The sequence below is a fragment of the Chanodichthys erythropterus genome, chromosome 14, assembly GCF_024489055.1.
Source record: "Chanodichthys erythropterus isolate Z2021 chromosome 14, ASM2448905v1, whole genome shotgun sequence".
In the NCBI taxonomy this organism is placed as follows: domain Eukaryota; kingdom Metazoa; phylum Chordata; class Actinopteri; order Cypriniformes; family Xenocyprididae; genus Chanodichthys; species Chanodichthys erythropterus.
Window position 1 is genome coordinate 28,696,238 of NC_090234.1, and position 19,139 is coordinate 28,715,376.

The 19,139-nt window shown below is 35.9% G+C and overlaps 2 protein-coding genes across 2 annotated transcripts; one reads left to right on the forward strand and one right to left on the reverse strand.

The window, feature by feature from the left end:
* The first annotated feature begins 217 nt into the window (after positions 1 to 217).
* On the forward strand, positions 218 to 9,675 carry rab5b (RAB5B, member RAS oncogene family). The gene is made up of 6 exons (XM_067409940.1): positions 218 to 319; positions 2,584 to 2,874; positions 5,966 to 6,117; positions 6,212 to 6,334; positions 7,139 to 7,232; positions 7,985 to 9,675. Exons 2-6 carry the CDS (start codon positions 2,712 to 2,714, stop codon positions 8,095 to 8,097), a joined length of 645 nt encoding a protein of 214 aa, XP_067266041.1. The 5' UTR covers positions 218 to 319; positions 2,584 to 2,711; the 3' UTR covers positions 8,098 to 9,675.
* A 1,376-nt stretch (positions 9,676 to 11,051) lies between these two features.
* On the reverse strand, positions 11,052 to 19,103 carry dbr1 (debranching RNA lariats 1). The gene is made up of 8 exons (XM_067409650.1): positions 18,775 to 19,103; positions 18,377 to 18,501; positions 17,292 to 17,372; positions 17,124 to 17,209; positions 16,724 to 16,948; positions 15,261 to 15,338; positions 14,976 to 15,121; positions 11,052 to 12,878 (listed from the first exon to the last, which is right to left on the reverse strand). The coding sequence occupies exons 1-8, from the start codon at positions 18,969 to 18,971 to the stop codon at positions 12,110 to 12,112; spliced, it is 1,707 nt and encodes a 568-aa protein (XP_067265751.1). The 5' UTR covers positions 18,972 to 19,103; the 3' UTR covers positions 11,052 to 12,109.
* Between the last annotated feature and the right edge of the window lie 36 nt (positions 19,104 to 19,139).

Sequence of the window (19,139 nt, forward strand, 5' to 3'; positions counted from 1 at the left end):
TCAATTTTCTTTCAAAATAAACTGTAAAGGCCTATATAAGAACTACATAAGACAATAATGTATGGAATTTCATACAGTTTTACATCAAGCTTACTCATTACAAACGAGAAAAAAGATTAACCTTATATTAAAACTGTCCATACATATTACGTGTACATATATTAGGAATTAAAACAGAAATATATCCCTTCAGATTCTTTGACTTGTATGGCTCAATGCGCATGCGCGGATGTGCAGGAAGTGCTCGCAGCCCGATAACCAGCTGATAGATCAACAACTGAACAGCTACCTCTAAAACAGCCGCGACTGGCAACAACAGGTAAATATCACGAATGCCGGTAATTGTATATAACTATATATCTAAAGGAGGTGTGATTATTTTGGAATTTGATGTTTATGGCACCGCTTGGCCCGCTTCGCCTGGATCGAGACGAGTCACGTTAATGGTCAGAGTCTATACTGCGTCTCAATGCATCACATCAGACACATTCACCTGACAGTCAGAGTTATGGATCAGATCACGTACACATACACCTTATCATTACAGTTATGCGTTAGATCAGTAGACATACACCTGATTATTACAGGTATGCATTAGATCAGAAGACAGATAATAGATATACGCCAAATTATTAAAGTTATTAATCAGATCAATAGAAATACACCTGCTTTTTAGAGTTATTAATCAGATAGACACACAACAGATTGTTAGTTATTAATTAGATCAATGGAGATACACCTGATTATTAGAGCTATTAATCAGATCAATAGTCATACAACCGATTATTAGAAATATACATTAGATCAGTAGTCATACATCTGATTATTAGAGTTATGATTATGATACATAGACTTACTCCTGTTTATTGTACATGTGCACTAAATCGGATGCAGTATAGATTTACATGACTTGGGTAAAGTTGGTTTTATATTCGCACATTCGGACATCCGTATTCAATAGCCTTGTTAATCACACTACATTGGACATTGGGTGGACATTCACAAGTAAATATGCCATTAAAATAATACTTGCCTATTTTGATCGACTGTGAAAAATGTTGTAAGTTGACAATCGTTGGTTGTCAATATCATGTCGCTGCTTAAAATGTATTTATTGCACATTTATTGGAAAGTCTGAATTTATCAGAAGTCCGAATGTGCGAATATAAAACCAACTTTACCCAAGTATTGACATGCTGGTAAGAGTTATCAATTACAGATGTTATGTAAAAAGTGAGGTTCTGATGGACAGTTAAAGGTTTTACATCAAGTGCCATATCATGCAAAATCCATGTGTGCATAGATTTAGCTGCAAATGATGGTAATTTTATTACAATTATGTTCATGAAAAGTGTATGTAAATGCAATTCATTACAATAATATTAACAATATAACTGTGTAATTACAATCAGCTCATCAAAGATGTTACATATTAAGTGCACATTGCTTACACAGCTTACACTTGATTTAATGCCTTTAAATATCTGTATGAGATGACGTGACCTATGTACTTAAAACAGTTAAGCTATAAATGTTTGCATCAGTATCACTTTGCAGTGCAAACTCAGAGAACAGAACAGCACATGACAAAGAAACCACAAAGAGGTGACAAAGTTTCACAAACCTAGCGGTTTCCTACCTGCTCAACATCTAGGACAATAATCAGTGTTTATGTCGACATCCATTACAAGAGATTTGCAACAATAAAATTCATATTTGAGGCGAAATGCTGGATTTAGAATGCATCAGTACTTTAATAACCAGAAATTCTCACTGAGATGCCAAGATAAGAGTGTGGTTTTAAAGTTTTCTTCCTGTCACGTGCATCAAGTCAGTCTTGATGTTTAATCTTGAGGTTAGATACTTGCCACCTCTTTTTCTAGAGACATTTTTAAGATGTTGATCTAGAAATATTATGTATGGTACTTGCCTTGGATTTAAACTGTCATAAGGATGTTTAGTAATGCAGTCTTACTTAAGAAATGTTATTTTGTTGCTTTACCCATCAGCTTCCCTATTTCAGATGAGAACTGATTCACCGCACATATATGAAAGTTGTTATCTGGTTGTGTTTGTAAGGAGAATACAACATGTTGTCACATGTTTTCTCAATTTTTCTTTTTTATTTTGAATGTTACTTTATTTGTTTTAGTTCAGTTTTGCCTTTACTAGGCCATGAAATGAAATGGATTTTTTTTTTTTTTTTTTTACATATATAACTTATTGAAACGGATTCTCGAACAAGAAAACATGTAGGGTGGGACTTGATTTTCTACATCAGGATTTGATTGGACTGTTGTGGTTTACTATTGCTGTGATCAGTTCACCCAAAAATTAAAATTTTGTCATTATTTACACTCTCTCATTTCTTTCTAAACCTGCATAAATAGCTTTATTCTGTGTAACACAAAAGAAAATATTTACAAAATACTGAGACATTTTTATAAATTTCTTGCAATGAAAAAAAACCCCTTTCATTTTTAATAGGTTAACTCTTACCAGAGCATATAAATTGTAAATTACTTCCTCTTTCACTACTCGTTCCAGTTACGTTCTGCTCTTATATTGTTGTTTGTTTTTCAGCATCACAGTCTGTCTGCTGTCCTCACAGCCTAAAAAGAAGTCTCCAGTACTTCAAAAAACTGCATCCACTGCTTTGAGTTGCTGCTTTCAGAGACACCATCAGGGAGGACGGCCACCCTTCCTACATCATGAGCACCCGCGGGACCGGCAGGACCAATGGAAGCCTACCGCAGACCAAGATCTGCCAGTTCAAACTGGTGCTGTTGGGAGATATGGCCGTCGGCAAATCCAGCCTGGTGCTGCGCTTTGTTAAAGGCCAGTTTGATGAGTTTCAGGAGACCACCATTGGAGGTGAGGCATAAATGATGAATTCAATTCATAGAGATGGGTAGTACTGATGTTTAGGAAAAATTTGGTTGGTTTAAGTGGTTTATTGCATTTACATTCCTTCATACACTACCATTAAAGGATTGGTGTCAGTAAGATTGTTTTTTCCGAAATAAATTCATAATTTTATTTAGCAAGGACATTAAACTGATCAAAAGTATTTGATTTCATAACTGTTTTCAACATTAATAATAAGAAGAAGTTTCTTGAGCACTAAATCAGCATATTAGAATAATTTCCGAAGGATCATGTGACACTGAAGACTGGAGTAATGATGCTGAAAATATAGCTTTGCCATCACAGGAATAAATTACATTTTGAATTATATTAAAATAATATTTCACTAGTGGCATTTAATAGACAGAGCCATAGTTCACTGACAAGACACGCAATATCGCGTTCATTATCGAAGGCGATTCATCTGTGATATGAACGCGATATTGCGTATCTTGTCAGTGAACTACGGCTCTGTCTATTAAATGCCACTCCATTTGAAAGCAGGTGATGCCGATTTAGCGGTAATCAGGGAACCGGCTTTACTGACGAAATGTGCGTGACAATCTCATGCGATATATCGCCCAGCCCTATATTTCACAATATTACTGTTTCTACGGAGGTGCTTTAAGTGTGGGAAAAATACCAGGAAAAGTCTGGTAAATTCAGAGTCTCATTGGGTGCGAGCAGTGAAGTCAAGAGTGCCGAGAACACATTTGTGGATCCTTTATAGTTATCTGTAACCCTGTGTTAATTTGACTTCAAACTGAGCTGATTTTGCTATTAGTCATAGCAGTAGATGTCAGTAAATAAAAAAATATCACATGCAAGAATGACAGCAAACTAGGTTCACTATCTCTGTGCATAATCTTCACACTAGAATTTGCAAACATTGTTATAGACTTTGGCTCCCATAAAGTCAGAGAAAGGCAGATAGCATACAAATGGACATAATCCAGAGGTCAGAGGCAGAGGTCTGAAAGCATCAGCAATATTATAAAAGACTCTAATGTTCAACGAATAATTACTTAAAATAACATTATTTAAAAAAAATAACTTATTATTAATAGTCATCAGAATAAACAATACTACTGCTAAGAAAATGTTGCTTGCATTACCCTTGCTGCAATTATATAGAATTTATTGAGTGACCTTTATATTTTGTTCGTTCATCAATTTGACATTTCTTTTGTATAAGCAGTGTTATTTTAGAATTATTTATTCATAAATAGTATAGTATTATACTACTACTATATAATAGTATATAGTATAACAGTATTTATATACTAATAGACCCTTTTCACATTTCCAAAGCGGAAGTCGTCATAGTTGGGTAAAATTCTATAGCGGTGAACAAGAGAATACATTAAATATATTTTTTGTGTTTCCATTTGCTCAAATAGCAAAAGAAAAACTCCACAACAGTGTTTTCACAACTTTCAAAAAGAGGGGAAAATAGAAAGCGATTGATAACGGCAGTCAGAAGAGAGAAAGATGTCAATTTTACTTTCACTCCCATAGCTGCTGTATTAGAAACACCCTCACAGCAGCGTTAACTAGTTTTTTGTAATTTGATGCAAAGGTAATATAATACTAAGTATAGTGTTATAAATGTACTAACGTTTTTTTAAAAATGAAAATATAAGAAACTTTGCAGGATTTACAATATTGATGATGTTTAAAGGTGCCCTAGATTCAAAAATCGAATTTACCTGGGCATAGTTAAATAACACGAGTTCCGTACATGGAAATGACATACAGTGAGTCTCAAACTCCATTGTTTCCTCCTTCTTATATAAATCTCATTTGTTTAAAAGGCCTCCGAAGAACAGGCGAATCTCAACATAACGCCGACTGTTACGTAACAGTCGGGGTGTTCGCCCCCAATATTTGCATATGCCAGCCCATGTTCCCAACATTATGAAAGGCATTAGACAAGGGCAGAATTTCTGGATGTGGTGTGCACAGCTGAATTATCAGACCAGGTAAGCAAGCAAGGACAATAGCAAAAAATGGCAGATGGAGCAATAATAACTGACATGATTCATGATAACATGATATTTTTAGTGATATTTGAAAATTGTCTTTCTAAATGTTTCGTTAGCATGTTGCTAATGTACTGTTAAATGTGGTTAAAATTACCATCGTTTCTTACTGTATTCACGGAGACAAGAGCCATCGCTATTTTCATTTTTAAACGCTTGCAGTCTGTATAATTCATAAACATAACCATAATCTCTCCAACAGTGTAGCATTAGCCGTTAGCCACGGAGCATAGCCTCAAACTCATTCAGAATCAAATGTAAACATCAAAATAAACACTGTACTTACACGATTAGACATGCTGCATGACGAACACTTTGTTAAGATCCATTTTGAGGGTTATATTAGCCGTTTGAACTTTTTTTATGTTGTTTAAGGCAAGCGTGAGCTCTTGGGGCATGGAGCACGGGATTTAAAGGGCCACACACCCTGAATCATGTGTCTCATTTCTAATGATGCCCCAAAATAGGCAGTTAAAAAAATGAATTAAAAAAAATCTATGTGGTATTTTGAACTGCAACTTCACAGACACATTCAGGGGACACCTTAGACTTATATTACATCTTTTAAAAAAAAGTTCTAGGGCACCTTTAAAACACGTCATCAGAGTCTGTGAAAAGGGTCTATAGTATTTATTAATATTTAGACCTAGCTTTATTTTTTATATTTTTTCCTTTTATTTTATTTCTTAGTTTTAGTGTTAATTTTAATAGTAATTAAAAAGTAAGTGTTTTAGCATTTTTATGTGCTTTTGTCATTTTTTATTAATATGTGTTTTTATGTAAAAGTTCTATATATCATTAATGTATATGAGTTCATTTTCCAATATGTATATTCAATTTTATTTCAGCTGTATTTCAGTTAAGTGATTTTTAGTTTTAGTGTTAACAATAGCAATCTTGATTCAAAGAACAAAGAACCAAAAGTAAATCTCAAGATGGATCAGTGTAATTAATACTTGAATCACTGGCTTAGATTGCTTATCTTTTTTTTTTTTTTGTCTGTTGCCCACCATCAGCTGCGTTCTTGGCACAGTCTGTTTGTCTGGATGACACTACAGTGAAGTTTGAGATTTGGGACACAGCTGGACAGGAGCGCTACCACAGCTTGGCCCCCATGTACTACCGTGGAGCCCAGGCGGCCATTGTAGTGTTTGACATCACCAAGCCTGTAAGTTAACAGTACACTCTTTATACAAAGGATACAAACTTTCATTTGGTAAAATTCTAGATTTGTTGCTTAGTCTTTAGCCATCTGTTTGTAGGAAACTTTTGAGCGAGCAAAGGCGTGGGTGAAAGAGCTACAGCGGCAGGCCAGTCCCAACATCGTCATTGCTCTCGCAGGAAACAAGGCCGACCTAGCAGACAAGAGACTTGTGGAGTATGAGGTCATATCTTTCTCTCTTTTATCATATTTCTAGACATGGGGGGTGTTAGGGTTTTTCCTGTCAATGAAGTGGCAAGAATGATGAAAGAATCCAGTCTGGGTTTGATTCATAAATAGTTTGGGGTTTTTAAGATTGTTAATGTTTCTGAAAGAAGTCCCTTATGCTCACCCAAGCTGCTTTTATTTGATCAAAAATACAGAAAAACAGCAATATTTTGAAATATAATTACAATTTAAAAATATCTCTTTTTTTATTTTCATAAAATATTCAAATGTAATTTATTCCTGCGAAGGCACAGCTGAATTTTCAGCAGGCATTACTCCAGTCTTCAGTGTAACATGATCCTTCAGAAATCATTCTAATATGATGATTTGGGGCTCAAGAAACATTTTTTATGATTATTAATGCTGAAAACAGTTGTGCTGCAGAATATCTTTTTGGAAGCCATGATACTTCTTTTTCAGGATGCTTTGGTGAATAGAAAGTTCAAAAGAATGAAAAGCATTTATTTTAAATCTTTTGTATTATTAATGTATACATTTATTTACATTTAGTCACTTTTGATCAATTTAATGCATCCTTGCTGAATAAAAGCATATATATATATATATATATATATATATATAAAAAAAGAAAAATGTTAGTGTCCTCAAACGTTTAAATGGTATTACACAATAACTGTGTAAACTGGGGTAATTACATTTTTAACACATTTGACAGCCCAAATAATGATTTGAACTGTTGGTTATTTCTGTAATGTCTTGTGTGCAGTAACCCAGACTTTCATTTAACATCTCTGTACAGGAAGCTCAGACATATGCAGAAGACACAGGCTTGCTTTTCATGGAAACTTCTGCCAAGACTGCAATGAATGTAAACGAGTTGTTCCTGGCCATTGGTAAGTGTTAAAGTTGTCTTCTTACTAGTGTATTCTCTTCTGCACACTGTTATTGTTACTGCAATAAAACTGCAGAAACTGTGGTATTATTTACAAGTGTCATTAAATTAGGAATAGAAACGTCAGGGTCTGACAGACATTTTTTTTTTTTTTTAGTCTCAAAAATACAGTTACTATGATATTTTAAGGAAAACTATGGTTACCGGGTGCACAAAAGACTTAGACTTCAATAAATTCAAGAACATTAGTGAACATTTTTAATATTGTCTTTTCTTTACACACAGAATTAAAAATTTCCTGGCATACCATCCCATTTCCAGATTTTCAGATTGTTAGTCTAAACAGATAACTGAAAAAGAAAATATATATATATATATATATATATATACCATATAGGGTGGGGACTTTGGTTTTTGATTGGTTGTTGAGGCAGATCTGAATGCAAGCTTGCGGGCGATTTTAAGAAAAGTGCTGGGTTTAAACAGATTATATATGATTGGAGGAGTCCGGCATACGTCACCAGAAAGAAGTCAGTTGTTTCACTTATAGATCTAGTTGACGTTTTGATTAAGTACGAAAAAAGGAAAGAAACTTATGCATGGATATTTTGAATAAAATCAATAACATCATTTTGAAAATAGAGTGAATTTTCAGTTTTCATCTCCTGCCAACTTTAAACAAAAGATTAACAATATTAACAGATTTCAGGCTGTTGATTTTTTTTCATTCAACACTTCTTTATTTATCAATAGCAAAAAAGATGCCAAAAACAGACACCCAAAACCCCACGCATGCTGCCCGACACAGGGGGGTAAACCTACAGGATCCAGATGCACAGTCCTCTCGAAGCTGCTGTGGGAACTAAAGGCCTGTCAACACTCTCATCACGGGAGACCACTGACACATTCTCCTTCCCAAAATCCCACCCCTCACCCTTTCACCTCCCAAGACGGATACTGAAAGAGAAAGAAAGTAAGAGGAATAACAGAAAGAGATTGAGGAAAATTTCTCACTGATGCCATAAAGAGATTTTTCAAGGAAGGCTTCTGATGGACATGGCAGAAAGTGAACGGACGATGGACTCTATCATATCTGGCAGTATATATGGATTCTGTATTATTTTTAAGTCAAAAATAATTTCAGCCTCTGTTCGTTTTCATTACGCCAGCAAGGTGTCACCCAAAGAGATACAGGAACACAGAAGAAACAGGATGAACAGAAGAATTATTTCACCAACAAATCTTCCCATTCTCAATCCTGAAATGAACTGAAGTGGTCCATAATGCCCCCTTATAACATCCGGAAGTCTTCAAGTGAAATCTACACAAAGTATCCATATGCTCTGGGCTCCCCCATACTGATCCCAACTCTAACACTGGAAGGAAGTCAGCACCTTAACCTGAAACTAACCCTTACAATTCTTCAACAACGAGCTGCATCTACTAAATTTTTTAAACTACAAAAGGAACACTGAAGCAGAAGTTACTCACCCTGAGCTTGTTTTTTTTTCAGCCACCAGCTTTATTTATTACCTGTTTGAACTGGTCTCCCTTACGGAGCTCGTCATTCATCTTAGACCCAAAAAGTATTGAAGAACATCAATGTTGTCTTCCCTATCCCATTTGCTTCTCCTGACCACATTGACCTTGAAGTTCAGTGTTGAAGTTCACTAAACAACAGCAAGCTCTACGATGCCTTCTCTACGTTCTCGTCGCTTTGTGTAAACTACTGTTTGAGAAACAATCGACAAATCATATTGGCACCAACTAGATGACTGATCGAAAAGCATTTCGCTTCGCAAATAATATTGCACATTGATTCGTTTGAACAAGGAAGTCATGCAATACCAGGCCAATGTCTCAGTATGTTTTGAAAAAGCAACAAAAATATTTAAGCACCCACGAATCAACAACGTGAATGATTTAGCGACCAATGCTGTGCAATACAGTGGGACGGAAATAGCAGCAAAGGAAATTTTGCCCACAAAGCCCCTGAAAAAGTGGAAAAAAACAGAAGTGCCTACTCCGTTTTTTCCGTGTTCTTTGTTTTGGGCTTGTTTGAGGTCGGCAGACCACCAGAAAAGTAGCGTTTTCGAGATGTTGGCCCGAAGTGTACAGGCAATAACCTGTAAAAATAATCAGTTGAGCTTGTTAGTAACAGAGGAGTCATTTATGAAGTTTTGTTTTATGGATGCTGTTTGTTGATGTGTATAAAAATGAGTTTTATTTAAAATTGATTTTAGTCAGTAATTTAATGGGTTACCAATACATTTATATGGTCATTTAGGGAATGAATTAGGTATCATGATAATGTGTCACACAGCTAGAATTCATTTGTCATGTGTCTTCAGGTCCAACTTTTTTGTGGAATAGATCTGATCTCCTGTTAACACCTCTGTGAACTGAAATGTTAAATAAAGCTGTGCTGTTCTGCTATGAATGAAATGTGACTTTGGTTTCTGTGGCTTTTTTAACTAGCCTTGATCCAAACTTCGGCTAACGGTCATTTATGAGGAAATCGCATTCAACAGTTGTCCGTCTACACCCATGTGACGTCGCTGCAATATGTACCCGTGCCAAATTTGAAATAGACTAGCAGCACCAAACAAAATCGGAAAAATAATGACCAAACAGGTTTCCCCAACACATCTAGTGCTGTATGAAAATAAATAGCTCTTTAGGTATATTGTGCTGCGTTCCAGACTATGGAATTCTCCCTCCTCCTACTAAAAAATGGCTGAAAAGGTACTCGAGGTCAAAAATCTAACTTGAAAAGTCGTTAAGAAGTATTACCTGACATATTTTTTAGGCTAGCTATGACTAAAGTGGCAATCCGTTGGTTATTTTCAAGATGGGAGAACTCAGAGCTGCATGACTGCAATTATTTTTGATCAGACATGGGAAATTTCTATTTGAATATAGAGTTCTGCAAGAATAAGTCTAAAACCCTGAAATGAGTGAACACATTTGCACTTCTGTTTCCATTGCCCTAAAGTCGATTGGTTTTTGGTTAAACACTTGAAATAAGGTCTGTCATTGACACAAGCTCAAGATTTTAATACACCACTTGTGATTTCTTAAGCTTTAAAGGTACAATTTGTGATATTTTTTCCCGCTAGAGGTCGCTAGAAGCCTATTCAAAACAAAGGCGTAGTTTGATGACGTTTTAGAGCGGAAACTTGGGACATGTGGTCTCCATCTCAAAGGACGGTGCAAAAGAATAGGGATTGGAGTCGGGAAGAACTCATGTTCGTGGATGCGATTATTAACGTAACTGTAGTATGAGGCAGAGCAGGAATGAGTGTTGCGGGAGCTGAACGAGGAGCTGGAGCGATTGATCAACACACGCCTCACGAGCAGCGGGACTTTTATTATGACACAGTCGCCGGCGCCGCTTCCGCTTTTCCGGTCATGAGTTTACGGGAGCTGTCCTTGTCGACAGAACCAGCGGCAGATGGTAAACAGTAATTATGTTCCATAAATAAGTAACACAATCCACCATAAAACATACAAGAAGTAAATAAGGAACTGCTTGAAGCAAGCTAGTGGTTTGCTGGACACTAGACACTACTTCCGCATTTGTCCACGGCACTGTTGTCATGTGGTTTCTACTTCAGTAAAGGCGGTATCAAAGGGTAACTGACGTCATTGACAGGCGACTGCACTGCCCCGTGTTACTGTTTAGAATGGGAATTTTCTCATGATTTACAAGTAGTTGAAAACATTAGAGAAATTGTTAGTAATCAGCTGGACAAAATATATAACACTAGCCTAGTGGTTTTTGGATATTTTACTGCAAAAAAATTTACATATTGTACCTTTAATGTGCCTTGAAAAAGGCAGTTGCAAACAAATGGTTAAATGGAATTACAGAAGCTGTCAGGGACATTAAACATCATCGCGTAGAACAAGAAAACTTGCCTACTCACAAATCTGCTTTTACAGCATTGTCGTGTTTATACTGAATTTGTTGTCCGTTTATAGCATAAATCTAGCTTTTTACTTCTGGAAATTGTTTTTATGCTTCCAAATCTTACTTTTTTCCCCCACAAATGAAGATTATCTTGACTGTGTAAGAATCACACTGGTTGGTCACATAGACGTTATTTGTAATAATCCAAAACTCAATGGAAAAATCTTATTTGCTTTTTGTTGAGGAAACCAGGGTGATGCTAACATTTGGTTTAGCAAACAAAAATACATCTTTCTTGCAACATTCTATTCCTACATCCAACATTACCTGGAATGTTGTTCTAGGAAAAAAAAAAAAAAGAGCTCTGTGACACTGGTCAGCCAAAAAGTCGTCTTAGACGCGGAGGAAGATTATGCATTATCCTGAGAGACTGAGATAGAAATGCATTTCAAAATGAAAGAAAAAAAAAAAGACGCCAGGATCACTTAATATTTGAACTTTGATGTATTTACAATAGAGCGGTAAAGCAAACTCAACCACAAAACTAACAAATTAACAGCCAAGACAGAGAGCAAACAACTGAGTGTGATTTGATATATTTGGCTAAAAAAATGAAAAGGAATAGACCATTAAAATCCACGACAAATGAAAACAAATGACAAATACAAGATAAAAATGTATAAATGGCTGTCTGTGGCATTACACACAAAAATACCAACAACAACAACAAAAAAAAAAAAAGTAATTTTTCAAGAAAATAATTTTCCTTATTCCTCACAATCATAATCAGCAAAACTTGCGTTCTTTAAAACAACAGTAGATGTTTTACAAAGCAGATGAGGACTTATATCAAATAGGTCCAGTAACCCATTCAACGCTTAAGATTAAAAAAGAGACAGCAAACTATCTGGCACATCATTCTTGATATATGTAATTTGCTGATCTAAAAATATAATTGCGTTTATCTAGCCCTCGCTTTCTTCATCCTCTACTGCCGTGTAGATACTCTGGTTTCTCCGTTTTATTTGAGGTGTGCCGCCTGTGTGACTCGCGAACCCCTGTGCCGTCTCACCACTGGTGCGTTTTGGGACCCTGGCTGGTGTGAAACCCCCCTCCTCTTCTGAGCTGCCCTGAGAGAGAGAGGCTGAAGGAGGGGGAAGAGAAAGAGGCCGTGAGGAGTGTAGTGGAGCCTCCGTCTCTGGTGCAGCACATGGGGGCGGTAAGATCAGTCTATTAGCGGTCTCTCGCTGGGGGCTGCTGTCTCTATCGCTGTCCTGGCTCCCCATCTGCCCTTCTGGAACCACTGCATCTGTCCCTTTCTCCTCAGCACATCCTACTCCCTCGTCCTCTTCCTCCTCCCATTCGTCTTCAATGGTGATTTCATCAGGGTTGTAGGAGCTAGAGAGGCCGGAGGTGTCGGTGGGGTACTCACTTGGTTCGTCTACGCTCCCAGTGCTGTCCTCATCCTCCTCCTCTTCAGTCGCACCTGTGGCGCCCTCCTCCCCGTAAGTCTGCCCATTTTGCCCAGCCAGGATGTAGATGTCCGTCAGGCCGAGGGTGGCACACAGCTCTGTGGTTTGGGGGTTAGTGGAGTAAGCTGGGTGGGCATTGGGTTGAGGGTGGCTGGGGTCGTAGGCGGGCACCGTCAGGCTGAAATTTTCAGGGATGCAGAGGTCACCGCTCAAATCACTCACAACTTCCATCATAGCTTCCTCTGACGCACTGAAATCCCACCTGAAAGAAGCAGAAATATAGGATGTTAAAATGCAAATTCACTAATGTGCACCAAATTTACATAATTGTGAACCAGATTAATATTTTAATTATTCCGATTACATGTGCATGTGATGTAAATGTGTTAACCTATTTGCCATACAGTGGCATGAAAAAGTATGTGAAAATGAGAATTATTTTAATATAATAAGAGGGATAATAAAAAAAAAAATGCATGTTTTATAAGATATTTTACATAAAAAGATGTTTGCATTTAGTTCACAAGACAAAACAACAGCTGAATTTATTAAAATAACCCCATTCATAAGTATGTGAACCATCGATTCTCAATACTGTGTGTGGTTACCTGATGATCCACAACTGTTTTTATGTTGTGTGATGGTTGTTCATGAGTCTCTTGTTTGTTCTGAGCAGTTAAACTGAGCTCTGTTCTTCAGAAAAATCCTCCAGATCCTGCAGATTCATCAGTTTAAGCATTTTTGCATATTTGAACCCTTTCCAGCAGTGGCTGTATGATTCTGAGATTCATCTTTTCACACTGAGGACAACTGAGGGACTCAAACTCAACTATTTACTATGATGCTCCAGAAGGAAACACGATGCATTAAGAGCCGAGGGGTGAAAACTTTTGAATTCAAATATCAAGGTAAATTGTACTTAATTTTTCTGCCAGGAAACATGCAAGTATCTTCTGTTGGTTCTGAAGGGCAGTACTAAATGAAAAACAATGATATTTAAACAAATTCAAAAGTTCAAAAGTTTTTACACCCAGAATTTTTGGAGTTTTCGCACCCCTTAATGCATTGTGTTTCCTTCTGGAGCATCAGTGAATGTTTGAACCTTTTTTTAATAGTTGTGTTTGAGTCCCTCAGTTGTCCTCAGTATGAAAACACAGATCTCAAAATCCTACAGCCACTGCTGGAAAGGGTTCAAATATGCAACAAATGCTTGAAAACTGATGAATCTGCAGGAGCTGGAGGAATTTTCTGAAGAACAGAGCTCAGTTTAACTACTTAGGACAAACAAGAGACTCATGAACAACCATCACAAAATAAAAAACAGTCGTAGATCATCAGGTAACCACACACAGTATTGAGAATCAATGGTTCACATACTTATGAATGGGGTTATTTTAATAAATTCAGCTACTGTTTTGTTTTGTGAACTAAATGCAAACATCTTTTATGTAAAATATCTTATAAAACATGCATTTTTTATTATCCCTCTTATTTTATTAAAATGATTCTAATTTTCACATATTCTGCAAGGGGTTCACATACTTTTTCATGCCACTGTAAACCAGTTACGCAAAGTTCTCAATATGGTATATCCCTATATTAAATCTGATATTACACTTAACTGACCCCAAAAGTTTGAGGTAATAAATAAATTGTAATAAATTCAGTATTTTTTTCAGTTTTTTTTTTTTAAAGCAATTAATAATTTAATTCAGCAAAAAAGCATTTAATTGATCAAAAGTGACAGTGAAGACATTTATAATGTTATAGAAAAAATTAACTTTATTTTAATTAAAGAAAAGAATGTTATCATTTCAGAAATATATTAAGCATAAGAAATACATTAAACTGTTTTCAACATAGCAAGAAGAAATGTTTCTTAATCAGCAAATCAGCATATTAGATTTCTGAAGGATCATGTGACACTGAAGACTGGAGTAATGATGCTGAAAATTCAGCTTTAAATCACAGGAATAAATTACATTTTAAATTGTACTACAATAGAAAACCGGCTTAAATTGTAATAAATTCAGTATAAATTCTTGATCAAATAAATGCATCCTTGGTGAGCACTAGAGACTTCTAGAGGGGGGAGGGGATATCCAATTGCACATTCAAACAAAAGTAACTACAATATTGGAAATTGTGACACCTGAGAACTATAAGGAACACAGGCAGCTATAACAATTCAGACAATTCATCCTATGAATGTGCATCTCCAGAAGAGACTAGCGTGAAAAGATCAAAATTTATTGTGAATATGCTGATTATTGGAATATGCAAATAGAATGTAGGCTTAACAAGTAATCAAATAATGACATGCATGTAAATGTGGTTATTATCGTGATGTGGTCTGTACCGTGTGTGTAGTCCGTTGTCTTGTGGGGGGTTCCAAAAATTGTGGGATGGTTTCTGAAGTCTGTCTGTCGCTTTCAAGATGGCCAGCCACTCTGGGTCATACTCGAGGTGCTCAGAGGAGCCCGGTCTGTCTGCTACCTCCACGATCTGCAATATCAAAACCTTTATTCATTCACAAACATCTAGTTCTTGGTCAACTACTAGATCTACTACTTGGGACGCCACAATATTTGTTCAAAGTGGGATCTTGAAATATGCTTGTTGATTGAAACTGCAGGATCATTACCTGAAGGAAGTCTCGATGTGGAAGACACTTGTCAAGTGAGAGAAACTTGGTGATCTTTGGGGCAGCGTTATTCTTAGCCTGATGTGACAAATGGCTTGTTATTTACTTTTCAATAAGTAGTAAACTCTGATATCTACATCTTATCTCAGGCCTGTTTAACACATTTCATGAATGTAGCAGGTAACTGCAAGAGATATATAAAAATAAAATAAAAATATATACATATATTCAATTTATACAATATATAAAAATATTTATCTCTTAATATTTTCAGTTGTTTGCAGATACTGCCGTTCAAATGTTTGGTATCGGTTAGATTTTTAATGTTTTTAAAAAAGGCTCTTATGCTCACCAAGACTGCATTTATTTGATTAAAAATACAAAAAAAATTTAAATCAATAATAATATTGTTTGTGAAATATTATTGGAATTTAAAATAACTGTTTTCTATTTTGATATATTTAAAAGTGTAATTATTCCTGATATGGCAAAGCTGAATTTTCAGCATCATTGCTCCAGTCTTCAGTGTCACATGATCCTTTAGAAATCATTCGAATAAGCTGATTTGATGCTCAAAAAACATTATTATTATCAATGTTGAAAACAGTACAATTTTTGTTTTATCAGGATTCTTTGATGAATAGAAAGTTCAGCATTTATTTTAAATAGAATCTTTTGTAACATTACTGTCACTTTTGATCAATTTAATGCATCCCTGCTGAATAAAACTATTAATTTCTTTCATTTTTTTCCAAAATAAAAAAAACGAATTATTTCTACCCCAAACTTTTGAGAGGTACAAACAGTGTTACAAAAGCTTTCTTTTTCAGATAAATGCTTTTGAACTTTCTATTCATCAAGGAATCCTGAAAGAAAAACTGTTTTCAACATTGATAATAATAAGAAATGTTTCTTGAGCAGCAACTCAGCATATTAGAATGATTTCTGAAGAATCATGTGACACTGAAGACTGGAGTAATGATGCTGAAAATTCAGCTTTGTTCACAGGAATAAATTACATTTTAAAATATAAATGTTAATTAATATAAATGTTAATTAATATATATATATATATATATATATATATATATATATATATATATATATATATATATATATATATATATATATATATATATATATATATATATTTTAGTTAGAAACTTTAATATAAAGTTTCTTCCCCAACTATTTTTTTTGTTGCTGAAGTTGAAATCAGACACATACACGATGTATTAATGCTTTCATGCTCACAAGTCAAGAAGGCAAAATATTGGTCTTCTGATTAGTCTAATGACAATCTAGTGGATTGAATACAAATCATGTTAACATGTTCTAGATAATCAAGCTTTTTTAATATATTTGTAAGATGTGTGAAAAGAGCTTAAATCTAGTGTATCTGCAACAGCATAATCTCTGCAATGGTAACTGAAGGCTTGCATTTGTCAAAACCACTGACCCACCTCGTGCTGCATCAGTGCAGCAAACTTCACGTGCAGGTGAGCGGAGAACCAGTAGCTGGGCTGTAGGTGGTCTAGGAGCTCTGCAGCAGCAGGGCTGCCCAGGGTGCCGCTCTCCACTTCCTGTCTGAGAAACTTCTTCTTGTGCAGAAGCTGATTTGTGTTGCCGTAGTGATAAATGCCTCTCGGCCAATCATGCGTCATGAAGACGTCTACGGGCATCTTGATCTTAAGGAGTAAGGTTAGAAATTATACATGGGAAAATTAATCTTTTTACAATTAATAATTAATTTCCTGAGTTTTCTTGATGTATATAAAATGCCAGATCTTTTTTTCTGAATCTGCATCCTTATTATTAAATGTTAAGATGTTTACTGATGCATTTCACATTACAAAGCTTTACCTGCTTAAGCTTGAAGACATCAATGTTCCTTATGTGGTACACGCTGCGCAAGGTTTCTGGGTTGTATGGCGGAAACTCAAAGTGTCCTGAAAGAAATTGCATAAAAATGGTTCAAAAATGCATATTTGGGTCTTATAACACAATTGATTTGGAGTTCTTAAAACTCACCTTTCTTGTAATCGTGGGATTTAAATATTCCAGAAAGACCGCCAATCCGTACACCTCTAAAGCGTACGACGCCAGCATAACCTGAGTAATGAGGAACATCTACTGAGAACTGCTATTTAAGCCAAGTACTACCAAGAAAACCATAAAAGTATGAGAAGATTAACATTGAAACTAGGGTTGCAAAATTCCAGGAATTTTCAAAGCTGGAAACTTTCCATGGGAATTAACAGGAATTCATGGGAATAAACAGGGAATTTGCAAAATTGCAGGTTAGCCTATATAACAGGGTACTTAAAGGGTTAGTTCACCCAAAAATAAAAATTCTGTCATTTATTACTCACCCTCATGCCGTTCCACACTCGTAAGACCTTCGTTCATCTTCTGAACACAAATTAAGATATTTTTGTACTAAAAACATATTTAAATCAGTTCATGTGAGTACAGCGGTTCAATATTAATATTATAAAGCAACAAGAATATTTTTGATGCGCCAAAAAAAACAAAATAATGACTTATATAGTGATGGCCAATCTCAAAACACTGCTTCAGAGCGTTATGAATCAGAATCATCAGAACAGAAGAATCATAACGCTCCGAAGCTTCCTGAAGCAGTGTTGTGAAATCGGCCATCACTAAATAAGTCATTATTTTGTTTTTTTGCCGCACCAAAAATATTGAATATTAATATTGAACCACTGTATTCACATGAACTGATTTAAATATGTTTTTAGTACATTAATGGATCTTGAGAGAGGAAATGTCATTGCTGGATATGGAGGCCTCACAGAGCCATCGGATTTCAACAAAAATATCTTAATTTGTGTTCCGAAGATGAACGAAGGTCTTACGGGTGTGGAACGGCATGAGGGTGAGTAATAAATTACAGAATTTTCATTTTTGGATAAACTAACCCTTTAAGTTTCCAAATTGGAATATTTCCAAAATTCCCCAGGTTAAGTTCCCGTGGAAAGTTTCCGGAAATTTATCTGCCCTTTTGCAACCCCAAATGAAACACAAAAATGTATACTACTCTTATTAATCTAATGCTCATGTATGCATTTGAGAGTATGTGCCGAAGATCTCACCCAGGTAATAGATGTTTGGGGCCACCCAGCCTCCGTACGGAAGCTCCTGCATATGATTTGATGCCTCATGGTTTCCCCCAATGAAAATTGTCAGGACAGGAGCCTTCTTCTCACCAGAGTAGTACCTTGGAAAACCCATTGTCATGACATGAGAAACAATAGTCAACCAATATCACCAACAGAAAACTTTTATATAATTAACTCAAAAGTATTTTATTTGACGTCAAAAAAAATAAAAATAAAAAAAAAGAATTCAATCTCTGTGGATACTGTCTCTGTAGTACAATCAATTATTCTCATTGAACTGAATGATCAATACATATCTATGTGCATCCATCTACATGCCATTTTTTCTGCCTATCTGTCTATCCAGGCACTAATATCAGGTGTTTCCTTACTTGTAAAAAGTTTGCATGTGTCTGTATTTGACAGGCACCGCCATGCACTTCATGTCCCCTTCATTTCTGACAGCCTGGAAGTCTCCGCAGCACAGAAGCAGGTCCACCTTCACACCTTCTTTATTCTCCAGGTAACTGATGCTCTCATATATCTTATCCAGTTCTCCATGACAACAGCCTTCAACTGCCACCTTCATCCTTATTTCTCTAATCCACAGCGTTACACTCAAAGACAACAAAACGCGTTACCCATCGGTCAGCCTTTACATCTTAATATTTTGACATAATTATGCCAGCAGCCGCTTTGCCTCCCTGTACACACATGCTACTCTGCTCATGCGCAGAACAGTCATGTGACCAGCGCA